The sequence below is a fragment of the Pimephales promelas genome, chromosome 15 (genome assembly GCF_988280905.1).
Source record: "Pimephales promelas chromosome 15, fPimPro1.hap1.1, whole genome shotgun sequence".
Classification (NCBI taxonomy): domain Eukaryota; kingdom Metazoa; phylum Chordata; class Actinopteri; order Cypriniformes; family Leuciscidae; genus Pimephales; species Pimephales promelas.
This window is the reverse complement of record NC_142783.1, coordinates 7,020,001-7,033,660: the sequence shown is the minus strand read 5'-3', so window position 1 is coordinate 7,033,660 and position 13,660 is coordinate 7,020,001. Positions and strand designations below refer to the sequence as shown.

The following is a 13,660-nucleotide window of genomic DNA, read 5'->3' as shown; positions in this document are numbered from 1 at the left end:
ATGTTTTGGACCCTAAAAAACAGTTTTGAACCAAAAATTGTGCACATAAACCTTTAATTTACTCATCCAATACACAAATCATGGAATTAATCTGCTAGTCTCATTTTGAGCATGCATGTACTACATACTGTGAGATTAAGATGTAAAACTTTTTCCAATGGAGATATATTAGTTATTCCATATAGACTTTTTAATTTAATTAATTAATCAATTAATGAGGTTATAAAAACTGCATCTACACTACCTTTCAAAGGTTTGAGGTCAGTACGATAAAAAAAAGAAAAAAAACCTTTTTTTTTAAATGACGCAATAAATTTGACAGAGCAAATGATTTGTGTGACACTGAAGACTGGAGCAATGATGCAGAAATTTAGCTTTGATCACAGGAATAAATTACATTTTACAATACATTCACAAAGAAAACAGTTATTCCCTTTCGAAAGGAAAACTCGCACTATGTGGATATGACGCTATTGGAGAACGCCTCAGCTGTTTTAAGTTGTAATAATATTTCAAAAATATTGTTGTTTTTACTGTGAACATTAGAGCATCAGTGAACTTCTTACCGACAAATCTTACCGACCTCAAAACTTTTAACAATAAAGTGTTAAAATCAACCACCTTCACACTGTTAACATAGACCTGTAGTCTGCCCTGTCTGGTAACACTTTAATTGAAGGGGTGTGCATAAGACTAACATGACACCTTCATAATCATGACATATGTTATGAATATGAAGGAGGTTTTATGCATGTTAAGTGTCATTCGCTCAGTTATGCAAATATGACACTGTTTGAGATGTTGTTATGACACCTTGACATAAACCAATACATCATAACCTGTCAGTGTCTTTGTCATGACAACTTGACATTACTAAGACAACACAACCTGTCATTAACATGGCATAGCAGATTAATTATCAAACTTAGGAAACCACTTAGATTTATTGGTCAACATTACATTAAACTGTCAGGTGGTTGGTTTTGACATTGCCTGTCATGAAGCCATTATAACTTTTTAATGACAAATTCAATTTGTACCACTGTAGTTGAGGTCATGAAAAATATTCATGACACAGTTATAATGGCCTCATGACAGCCAATGTCAAAGCCAACCACATGACAGTTTAACTTAATTTTATGTCAAGTTGCCATGACAAAGACACTGACAGGTTATGATGTTATGGTTTATGTCAAGATGTCATAACAAAGAGATCTTAAACAATGTCATATTTGCAATAAAATTGTCATAATTGAGTGAAAGACACTTACTGACAGTTGTCATTAACCTTACTTCATATTCAAGACATATGTCATGTCATGGTTATGAAGGTGTCATGTCAGTCTTATGCACACCCCTTCAAGTAAAGTGTTACCTTATATTTTATATGAATAGCTGCACTAGCTGTAACAGCACATTTAATATTTCCTTTCAATTTAATGTTATTTTCAGTGGCATTGTTCTGATATAAGCTGGTTTCCCAGCCTGGCACTTTACCCAAAACCACTGTCAAACCAGCAAACCAGGCTAGGTCAGGAGACCGGCAAATCTTAGGCAGTTTTAAGATGTTTTTGTCTTCAGTATCAGCTATCATCTTATTATTTTCCATGTTTTCATGGTATCTGAGTAGGTGCAGATGTGTTGTTTTTCTGTCCTAAAATCATTGCCTCTGTTTTCTTCATCAAGAAGGCAGATTTACACTGGCAGCAGTCACGGAAATAACAGTATAAAACTGTACGCTGTTTTGCTTTGCTGAAAAACAATCCTATCTGCAATCATATTTGTGATGTCCTGTTCATGACATGAATGCGGTTGTTTTTAGCTTATTTAATGGAATATTCTGGGATAAAAAGCAATTGTTAACTGTTAATTACCAAGGAAAATGTCTCAAGCTACGTTCACACCGGACGCGAATAGCGCGTAAGGCGCGAATGATTTCAATGTTAAGTCAATGCAAAGACGCTTTACGCGCGTGAAAAAATCCTGCGGCGCGAATGAGGCGTGGAGCGAGGCGCGGAAGACGCGAATACGCCTCATTCGCGCGTCAAGTTCGCGCGAATGGCACGAATTGAGCGTCTGGCGCGTTAAGCGCGTTTAGCGCGTTACGCGCAAATGATTCAGTTAGTGCCATTTGTGCATTCACGCGTTTGACGCGAATTCGCGTCTGCCGCCCGAGTTGAAAAATCTGAACTTTGGCGTGAATTCGCACCGCGTTAACCAATCAGGAGCCTAGCTGCTTGCTCACGTGGTGAAGTGTCTGGATGCTTCAATAAATTATTTTGTTAATATGACTAAATGCATGGTGGGATTATGCACAACAAAGAAAATGTTTTATCACTTAAAACATTATTTCTATATACGAGACATGTTCATTTTGTATTGAATGTTATTCATTCCATAGCTAGATTATATGAAATAGTATTATGTTGTAAAGACAATCAACATATGTGCATAAATTCGTGTCTGGACGTGAGAGAGGGAAAAAAATCACAGGACAGGTTAATAACTTTTGAAGGCTGGCTCTATTTATCATCAAAACAAAAATAAATGACAGCTAGATTAGATGGATGAGGGCGAGGGTGATCCTCGCTCCGATGTGGGACAACATGTCATCAAACTGGGCGCGGGACAGGCGGAAGTACCGCTGACAGCGGCCGTCATCCAGCGCAGCTCCTGGAGCGAGCAAATGGTGAAACTCGCCAAACGGTTCGGCTCTGAAGGGTCCGGTGGACACAAATATACGGCGACGATGATCCCCACGCCGCTGTTCTGCTCTCCAGAGTAAATACAGAGCTGTAACTCTCTTGATGAATGCTCGGTCGACATAAAAACAATGGCCGCCAACGGATTTCGATTCTGACGCGCGTAAATTTCGCTTCAAACTTTTGTTTTAACGCGCGCCAGTTTCGCTCTTGACACGCGAATTAACACAAAGTGGTCAAGCGTCAAACTAGACGCGTCAGGCACGAATTTGACGCGCGATTCGCGTCCGGTGTGAACGTAGCATCAGGTTACATCTGTAACCCTAGTTCCCTGAGAAGGGAATGAGACGATGTGTCTACGACACTTTGGGAATGCCCCTGTGTGACTGCGTCTGAAGCACGTATGTCAACTTGTCCAATGGCGAGAGTGAATTTCATGGGCGGATGACGCCACGACCAGGAAAGGATAAAATCACATCCGGTCTGAGAACATTCTGAGAGAACTAGGGGACTAGGGTTGGGTATCGAGAATCGAGTATCGATTGGAACCGGGACTAACTTTTAGTTTTTCCCGGAATCGTTCAAAAGTTAAAATTTCGATTCGTAGTTTCGATATTCACAGTCCGTCGAGCGGAAGAAGAAACCGCTGAACAACACCAACGAAGAAGCGTCTACCGGAAGTGTTGGCATAACCGCGCGAGTCGAACATGAGTAGCTTATGTTGGCGGTCCAAAGTGTGGCTTCACTTTTCTAAAAATAACGAAATCTTGGCAAAATGCAAAATTTGTGACAAAAGGAGTATTTGTGACACAAGGAGTATTTCCTTCAGAAAGGAGTATTTCCTTCAGAAAGACCGTTGGTTAGCAAGGTTAGCTAAACTTTTTTGACCCTGCCTCTTAAAAGAATCGGATCGAGAATCTTTAGGAACCGGAATTGAAACAAGGAATCAGAATCAGAATCAGAATCGTTCAAATTCAAACGATGCCCAACCCTATAGGGGACAGTCGTAACCTGAGACGATCCCTTTCGAGGGAACTTGCGCTGCGTCAACGACGCTTTGGGAACGATAATAATTAAATGCCAGACTTACAAAAGCCTGTATGGGAAACTGTGACACTAAGTCATAAGCACCTGAGACCCTGGAGCAGCGTCCAGGTCCAGGCTATAAAACCTCACAAATGTGTGCGGGGAAGACCAGTCCGCCGCATCACACACCAGGAAACCCCCTGAGAGCAAAGGTTTGGAGGCCGCCATACTCCTAGTAGAATGAGCCCAGAGGACTTATAAGCAAGAGAAATAGCCTCAACTATCCACTTGCTGATTGTCTGCTTAGATGCTGGAAGACCTTTCATACAAAGCAGACAAACTGCTGATCTTATTTTCTCCACTCCAAAGAGGTGGCCAATCCTCTTCCCCCTTATTATCACTTTCAGTGCTCAGCACATCTAATTCCTCAAAATGCCAGTCTTGGCAAGTTACTGTATGTTTTAAGTGAATGTAATCAGTTGATAAAGAAAATGTGTAACAATATTATATTGGATCCATGCATCAGATCTTAAAGGATTAGTTCACTTTTGAAAAAACTTTTGCTGATAATTTACTCACCCCCATGTCATCCAAGATGTCCATGTCTTTCTTTCCTCAGTCGAAAAGAAATTTAGGTTTTTGATGAAAACATTCCAGGATTTTTCTCCATATAATGGACTTCAATGGGAACCGGATGGTTCAAGTATCAAAAGACAGTTAATAACAGTTTCAGATGCAGCCTCAAATGTCTTTAAACGACACCAGACGATGAATAAGGGTCTTATCATGCGAAACGATCGGTTATTTCAAAACTTATTCCAAAAATGTAACTTTTATAAGGACAAATGCTAGCCTTGCTATATTCTCTGAGGCGCGTTTGTAACGTCACGTAATACGTAATTACGTTCAAAAGGTCACGGGCGACGTAGCCGGAAGTACAGAATCAAAATCATCCGACATCGTTGTTTTTCCTTTTAATTCCTTTTTTTTAAACGGTGTTTGAGCTAGTTTTCACGTTCAACCTATGCGTTCAACTTGTAAACACTGACTCTGTACTTTCGGCTACGTCGCCCGTGACCTTTTGAACGCATTTGTCCTTAGAAAAGTTACATTTTTGGAATAAGTTTTGAAATAACCGATCGTTTCGCATGATAAGACCCTTATTCATCGTCTGATATCGTTTAAAGACATTTGAAGCTGCATCTGAAACAGTTTTTAACCGTCTTTTGATACTTGAACCATCCGGTTCCCATTGAAGTCCATTATATGGAGAAAAATCCTGGCATGTTTTCATCAAATACCTAAATTTCTTTTCGACTGAGGAAAGAAAGACATGGACATCTTGGATGACATGGGGGTGAGTAAATTATCAGCAAAAGTTTTTTCAAAAGTGAACTAATCCTTTAAAGTGACAACACCCTAATATACCTGCTGCCAAATTATAAAATAATATATAAAAAATATCTATATAGCAGTTTTTGCCAATGGTATCAATGTCAAAATTGTGTTCAGTGAAAATGATGACTGATTAGTAACTTTGGAAAACTCTTGCCACAGTGGTTGGACTGTAAAAACATTAATGTCAAGCCAGTGTTTCATTTGTTTAGATTATTTAACATGAACTAACAATGACATAAAATTCGAAATCAATTATTAATATATTAATTTTAACTTCCACGTATACATTATTGAAATCATAAGTTGTATCTGTTAATATTATTTAATGGACCTGAGGTGACATGAACATCTGAATTTTTATCACTGACATTATCAAAGATTAATAAATACTGTAACAAATGAACTGCTCATTGTTAGTTCATTTCAGTCAATGCATTTACACAATAAAGACAATTCCTTTCTCTGTCACAGACACAAATTGGAGGAAAGAAAAACACAGTTCTCCTGCCGAAACTGACTCCAGATACTCCCTACTCCATCACTGTTGCTGCAATCTACGCGAATGGAGATGTCAAAGACATTTCTGGCCAAGGAAAGACATGTACGTGACCAAACACATGACTTCACCGCATTCCTGTTGGTTGCCCATCTACATTAATGCATTTTCAAATAGAGTGTAAATGACATACAACATGTCATTGTTGACATGCTGAAAAGAGTAATCTGTGTGTTCCCATAGTACCGCTGGGCAGTGTGAGAAACCTTCAGGTCACGAACCCCACGGTCAACTCTCTGAATGTACGCTGGGAGCCGGCTGAGGGGAGCGTACGGCAATACAGGATTTACTACCAGCCCGTCACAGGGGGTGCAGAAGAAATGGTACGTCCCAGGGCACCTCTTAACTATTATATCATGTTCCAGATCAGTTTGACCCGCAAGTAGTGGTGAAGCTAAGGTGTTTTTTCTTGAAATTGAGTGACTGTTTCTCATTTAGGGTCATGAACATGCCTGGTATTGTGGAATGTGCATACAAAAATTGTAATATGATTGTAACGTTGTACATTTAGGCAATGCTTTATTTGTACATTTTTAGCAGTTCATGCATGTGAGTTTTGATCTTGTCGTTGTTAGCTCCATGCTATACTGTTTATGCTTCAAGAAAGTACAATAAATTAAATAATTAAAATAATAAATGTAAATACATTATACAATAATAGTACAGTAATAACGTTCATTTTTTTGTGAAAAAACAAATGTTTTTTTTTTTTTTTAAGTTATTATTTTTGTAATGTATGCATTAATGTTAAAGGTTAACTCTCCTAATTTTTTTTTTCATAGTGTGATTTTTGGCGAATTGCATTGAATCTAATTAAGAACAGAACATAATGAATTTACCCAGAAATGTAACATTATTGAGCGTGGTTCTCTGCAGATTTTGCTTCAGGACATCTGTAGTCAATAATTTTATCGGTAACACTTTAAAATAATGGTCAGTAGTTAACAAGTAGCTATGCAGGAAGTAATAGGTAGTACTGCATTAACACCGAAGTTAATACTATTAACTAATATGGAAGCAATATTAACTAAGCATTAAGTAATAGGTAATTAGTACAAAGGTAGTTCCTTGGTAGGTATTTGATTGTTACTAAAGAAATATATCCTCATTGAGAACTACTTGTGAACTAAGAAATAATAACCAATTAATTACTAATCACAAAAGTAACATGTCTAAAAAGTGAACAATTGTGGGGGTTTTATACTCTTAACATGGTCATAACATTTCAGAAGCACGTGCCTCAAATGGGTTCTTTGTGGAAACCAGTTTATGAAGTTTATATATCCCCCCAAATACATTAGCTAGGTTGAGATTGTGACCACTACTCTTGCCAGGATGGACGCATGTTCTCTGTTTATTTAAAACTTAAACATAAAATAATCCCAATAAAGACAGTTTTTAAAAATAAACCTTAAATAATTATGAAGTGATGCTGACACTCTCATGATTGGATTAGTTCACTATTATGAGCTCTATTGAATGTCAGTCACATATATCTCAGACTCCAAAGACCTATAACTTTATGTTACAGTAGCTGCCTGAGGAGGACTTCTCTTTAGGACATGAAAATAAACATTGATGTTCACTTGTCAAAAACAATTAGCATCTTTAATGAAGAAATTGGCTGCATTTATTACGATAAGCGCAAAACCACATCTTCCAGATTACAGTGTTTGTTAGAATATTAGTGCCTCACAGAACCTGTACAGTATGTGTCAAATATAAAATTAAATTACTTGTATCATTTGTGAAAAACATGTTAACTCCTCACTAACTACTTAAGCGTTACCTTGTTATCCTGCAGGAACTACTAGTGATGTGGCCCATTATTTTAAAGTGAAAAACATGTTAACTCCTAACTAACTACAAGCGTTAACGCTTGTAGTTAGTTAGGAGTTAACATGTTTTTCACTTTAAAATAATGGGCCACATCACTAGTAGTTCCTGCGGGATGACATGTTAACTCCTAACTAACTACAAGCGTTACCTCGTCATCCCGCAATGTTTACACAAGGTAACGCTTGTAGTTAGTTAGGACTAACATTTTATCTTTTAAAACTTATTTTTATCATCACCAAAAATACATTATTTAAACATTTTTTCCTTGAAAAAAAAATCTTCACATCTTAAAATAGTTTATCCAGTTCTAAAAATATGCAAATTAGCCCTGCCTCCACTCACTCACACAGCTCGGAGATCACGGTAGTTTGTGACGTCAGAAACACCAGCGTTTTTGAGACTGTCTTTGGTTCACTGCAATTGTAAGGAGAAAATACTCAGCAATGCTGTCAACTTATGAATTTACACATTTTTTGTCTTAAAGCATATTAAAAACACCATACAGACATAAAAAAAAAAAACATTAAAAGCTTGATTTTCACCACAGTGGGACTTCAATTGCAACATGCAAAAAAATCCCATAGTCGGCCAGAATATCACAGAGAATTATGGTTGTGGACAATAACCAGCCACCTAGCAACAGCCAGGCAACCACTTGGACAAGTGCATAGAAATGTACTAAATATACTTTAGCAAGCTCGTAGCAACATTTAGCCAACCATTCAAACATCCAGTGACTTTTGGAGAGACCAGACAAAGAAATAAAAACCTGTTTCTGTTTGTTCTCTCAGGCTCAAGTTCCTGGAAGCACCACCAGTACAGTCCTGAAGAACCTGCTCTCTGATACCGAGTACACCGTAACAGTAGTGCCAGTGTACGCTCCTGGAGAGGGCAAGCGCATGTCGGAGAATGGAAAAACCTGTGAGTTCATGCAGCAGCTTCTTATTTTAGAACGATTGGAAAGCAAAAAATGTCCCATACTGATCCATCATATACTCCCCAATCACAAAAAAAAAAAAAAACATTAGTCAAAGGCTTTACCATTAAAGTTTTGCACCTATAAATAGAATCTCTGAGACTTGCCCAAAGATTGTGTCAGCTTTATTGGATTGATCACCAAGGGAGGAATGCCGATGTGCTGGCAACCCTTTAAATGTGACTCCAGGCTGGGCTTAATGAGCCTTCTTTATGGGGAGTAATGACTGGAGATGCTGGAGGGCTACAAAACAATCTATTCCACCAAATGTAAAACCCAGGGAGGTGCAAGGACATAAAAGCACCCTTATTTACTGCTGTCAGCTCAACGCTCCTCAATTTGGAGTCAAGCCAACGAGTTTTTGTTGGCGTCACTGTTTTTCCACCTGTGGTGGTTTGCTTCCCATCATCTGCGTTGCTTTGTTTTCCAGTTTTCTTTCTAATGCAAGTGTTGGTTTTGTTTAAAAACTAGTATCAGGGTTTTTGCTGTTGGAAATCTAAAGCCCGTTCCATAAGCTTAGTGTTTCCATGTTGTCATGATTCCTGAAGTGTGTTAATCAAAGCTGTGCGCATTTAGTGTTGAGACAAGACACCCCAGGTGAATCGTTTAAAATGTTTCAACTTACAGTAGATATCACCATATTCCCCTGGTAGATTGATTACATTAAGGATGCTATGAAAATGTATTGAAATGTAATGTTCAAATATGCAAATGAGGCATTATCTATGAAAGCTTTTTTCTGCCACGGAATACAAAAAAAGGTAATTGCGACTTTTTATCGAACAATTCTGATTTGAACTGACAATGAACAATTACATTTTTGCAAAACTTGCAAGTTATCCACAAGTTTCCTACGCCCCATGAGGCCTTGCGTCAAAAGTGGGCGCGACTTCCGGTTGAAAGTAAACAAAGCGCGATTTGACATGCTTGACACTCGTTCATTCAACAGACAGTCATTCAAGTTATAGCGATCCAAACTAGCTAACGATGTGGGAACACAACCTCAACGAAATTCAAAAGGGTGAAATAACAGTACCTTTACCCTCCGCAGTAGTTGATTGGGAGTATTATAATAACATTATTAATAATCAATACTCATCAAGGCATGGTGACAGACAGTTGTGCGAGCTGACAAACAATTAAAATTGTGCTTTGGAGTTTATTCAAAATTATAAATGAATGTGCTGCTTGAATAGCCTACATTAACTGGGACATTTGGTATTCTGTCAACTCAGGCTTTGATCCTGAGTTTAGATGTAACATCAGTAGAGAACAGCCAAACACATGCTGATAGAGTTTATAGAACATTAAGAATTTAAACAAATGTACACAGGAAGATTCGTCGTCTTTTGGGAGGTGATGGAAACTACAGTCGTTGGCAGGATCACTCTGATTTCGTTTTCAGCTTATGTTCAAAACAATCCCGTTTAAGCCACTAAATTAGTTTAGTCCGGTTATACATACAACCGCGAACAGCACATGTTGTCCCTGAGCTCCGTAACGACATCTCTCATAAAGATTTGCGTCTTTAAATAGTAAAATAAATCTCAGAAAAACAGCTAGCCTCTTCGCTAACTAACACAAAATACCATTGGAACGCTACTTCCGCCGCGTCACCGGAAGTTTCACCCACTTTATTTTTTACAGGAGCGCCCCTCGGAAACTTGTGGATAAAGTCCAACTCTGAGAAAAAAACTCGATATTGCAAGTTTATATCTCACAGTTATTAGAAATTAAGTTGCTATTCTATTTCTAAAAAAAGTCAGAATTGCAAAATAAAAAGTCGCAATTACATTTTTATTCTTTATTCAGTGGCGGAAACAATCTTCCATGATTATCTATTGAACACTCAAAAAGCCAGCTCAAAAATATCAGTATCAATATATTGAGTCTAATTGATTACTAAGTAATCTAATTACTGTAATTTAATTACTTTTCCATTGAAAAAGCTAAATAAGGGATTGCTCTTAATTACAGTTACTTCTTATGTAATTGCATTAAACACTGTATAGATATTAAGTAGAAATGAATATTTTGAATGTAACCTTCTCTCTTTAAATACTTTGGTCAGTTCAAGTATAATTTATGCACTTGTATATTGTTTATTTCAAAAAATCTAAAGTGCTGTTTTGCGGTTTTGTTTTGACGGGAAGCAAACCACCACAGGTGGAAAAACAGTGACGCCAACAAAAACTCGTTGGCTTGACTCCAAATTGAGGTCCTTGTATTGTTCAACTGGTTGAGCTTGTTATGGGATTTAGAAAGTAATTAGTAACAAGTAATCCAATACTTTTAGAGCGAGTAATTACACTGTTGAAAATGTAATTAGTAGCTAGTAATTCATTACTTTTTTCGAGTAACTTGCCTAACACTGCTGGAGACTAACCCACATGCTGTGTATCAACCACATTGAGTTGGCTCTTCTTTAGTTCGCATGTCGTTTATCCAAACATGAGTCTCTCTTGACCCTTTTGAAATGTTTAATTTGATTCTGTAGTGGTTGACATTGAACCCTCCATTGCTACTATTATGTCTAGACCTGGACGTAGGAAATCCTTATTTTCAGGGTCTTGTAAATAGTTGTAAATGTCTTTACCTCTTTAACCACTCACTCCTTTTACTGTCTTTTCATTTTATGATACTGCTCCCGCTCATGTCTGAAACAGTGGTGCGGACCCCTGCCAAGAACATCCAGGTTTACAACCCCACCACAAACACCCTGAACGTGCGCTGGGAGCCGGCGTCCGGAGAAGTGCTGCAGTATCGGGTCTCCTACTCCCCCCTCTCTGGAAGCCGGCCCTCTGAATCTGTAAGTCCTTGTCGTTAGGCTCGCGTGAGAGAACGCGCAGGAAATACCGCCGTGACACTTTTGAGTGCAACGGTCTGTTTTCAATCGGTCCCTCTCCAAAGATGTTTGTGTTTTTAATGTCGTGTAACCTCATTCTCACATGAACTTCATTGCCTGAGAGGGATTTTCGCAAAGCTCTGAAAATCCATAAATGGCTTTTATTGTTGTCAGACCCTTGCGTAAAGAAAGCAGCTGTGGGAAAACTGTATCAGCCCAAACGGGTTTTATTTCAGCACTGGTGGAAAACAGAGTTCGAACATTCTGTCTTGTGTCTTAAAAGAACTAGCTTCTTTATCGGCAGCTACAAAGAACTTGTGGAAAATGCTTCCGTTACTATGGCTAGTTTTCCAAATCAGTTGCTTTGAGTCAGAAATTCTCTGCGCTTTCATTTTAACCCCCAATATGCAATGAATTATTTCAATTTTTCCACTGGAACATTGAAAAAAAACAAAGCACAGAAGTACAATCAATCGTCAACTGGTCTCAATTTTCAGAATAAAGGATAGTGTTGTCAGGAGTGAAAAAAGGGAGTTTCCATGTCATTAATTGGGAATTCAGTGACCCCTATGACCTGGCATTGTGAAGAGTGGTGAAAGGAGGTTATTGCCTGCCACTGTCAGCACGTTATTCACTCGTATCACTACAGCTGATAGACCATTAACACATCAAAGGAATGTTTCCGTTGCCTCTTGCTTTGCATTGGCTGAGAAAGTGATCGCTAATGATTGGCTTGGGAATCAGTGGTGACACACACATCAGTAAGTGCAAGAAGTCATCTCTAGAAAAACAGCAAAGCTTCTTTCTCAGGGTGTAATATATCAGAGATTTTAAAGCCAGCAATTCTTCTGTTTGATCGTAAGAGACGTTTTCTCAATCGCTTTGGCTCAATTCTCAAATGAGACTTTTTCTCAAAAAAATAAATAAATAAATAGTTCAGATCTTTGAATAATTCAGTTTTATTTTTTTATTTTTTTCGTTCACATAAGATTTGAATTTATTATTGGTTTAAGCAAATTGCATGTGTTTTGGCACATGTGTACAATTGTCTATAATTTGCACAATGACTAAATGCACATGGCTTGTTGATCAAAACTGATGAGTTGATTCTCAGTGAAACTCTTCACAACTTCTATAAATGGGAAATGATCCATTCAGTGATCAAAATTGGTCAGATATGTTATAATCCATAAATATACTGTATATGACATGGAATGTTTGTAATGTTTGCTATATTGGTCAATGGCCTGCCATTGTAATGAATAGGAATCAAAATCTTTTCAATCAACACATATAACCCATATAGCATATATATATATATATATATATATATATATATATATATGTGGAGTTTGCTGACAGCACAATCACCCCACTATTTTTGAACATGGAGGAACATCATAACTCTGAAAAGCAGCAGCTACTGTACATCTGTACTGTAATTTACATTCATTTTTGTTCAAATGTGTAAACTGAAAATTCTTGTCATGAAAGAGCAATAGGAAGATAAGTATGTGTTAGAGAAATACATAATAGAGTGTGTAAAAATAAACAAGCAACTGAGAATTTTCAGCTTAAATATAAAAATAAATTCACTGTATAAAATACAAATTTTTACATCAATTTATAAATGTTTACCTACTGTCTGAATCTGTATTTAAAATGCTCAGTGTGATGCACAGACAAAGCTGACATTCTTGCACAGTATAGAAAGCAGTAGAAAACACTGAATATAACAAATATCTAAACATTTTGACCAGTGTGGCTCACACAATGACAAAAACACTTTTTATTTTGGTGCCATTTACTAACACAATCAAGATTTTGAAGCATGAATTAAATGTTTTTTGAGTTATTATGACATTTTGCAGACATGCCATAGAGTTGTTCCAGCAAACAGTTGTGACAATTGAGCTTTAGAGACAGTTTAGAGAATGTTAAGACTGTTTTTGAAAAATGTGCCAAAGCGAGTGAGAAAAAATGTAATATAATGTGCAAATTTTGGGGGGACGGCATTTTGAATCAGGCGTTTTTCTTTCTCTTTTTTTTGCATCCTGACATTTTCCTGACAATAAAGTACAACCAAGCAGTTACCATTAGCAGTAACAGACAGACTGACAGACAGACAGACCATTGATTGATAGATAGATAGATAGATAGATAGATAGATAGATAGATAGATAGATAGATAGATAGATAGATAGATAGATAGATAGATAGATAGATAGATAGATAGATAGATAGATAGATAGATAGATAGATAGACTTTAGCTAGATAAAAGAGATAGACAGACCATTGGTTAAACTTGGAGCAAATG

The 13,660-nt window shown here is 37.4% G+C and overlaps 1 protein-coding gene across 3 annotated transcripts in view; it reads left to right on the top strand.

The window, feature by feature from the left end:
- col12a1a (collagen, type XII, alpha 1a) overlaps positions 1 to 13,660 on the top strand; it is a 112,811-nt gene that overhangs the window by 54,523 nt on the left and 44,628 nt on the right. For all 3 annotated transcript variants that reach the window (XM_039651065.2, XM_039651067.2, XM_039651066.2), the window contains exons 30-33: positions 5,598 to 5,727; positions 5,866 to 6,005; positions 8,313 to 8,442; positions 11,164 to 11,306. In XM_039651065.2, coding sequence (XP_039506999.2) covers positions 5,598 to 5,727; positions 5,866 to 6,005; positions 8,313 to 8,442; positions 11,164 to 11,306 — 543 coding nt within the window. The remainder of the gene's footprint in view (positions 1 to 5,597; positions 5,728 to 5,865; positions 6,006 to 8,312; positions 8,443 to 11,163; positions 11,307 to 13,660) is intronic.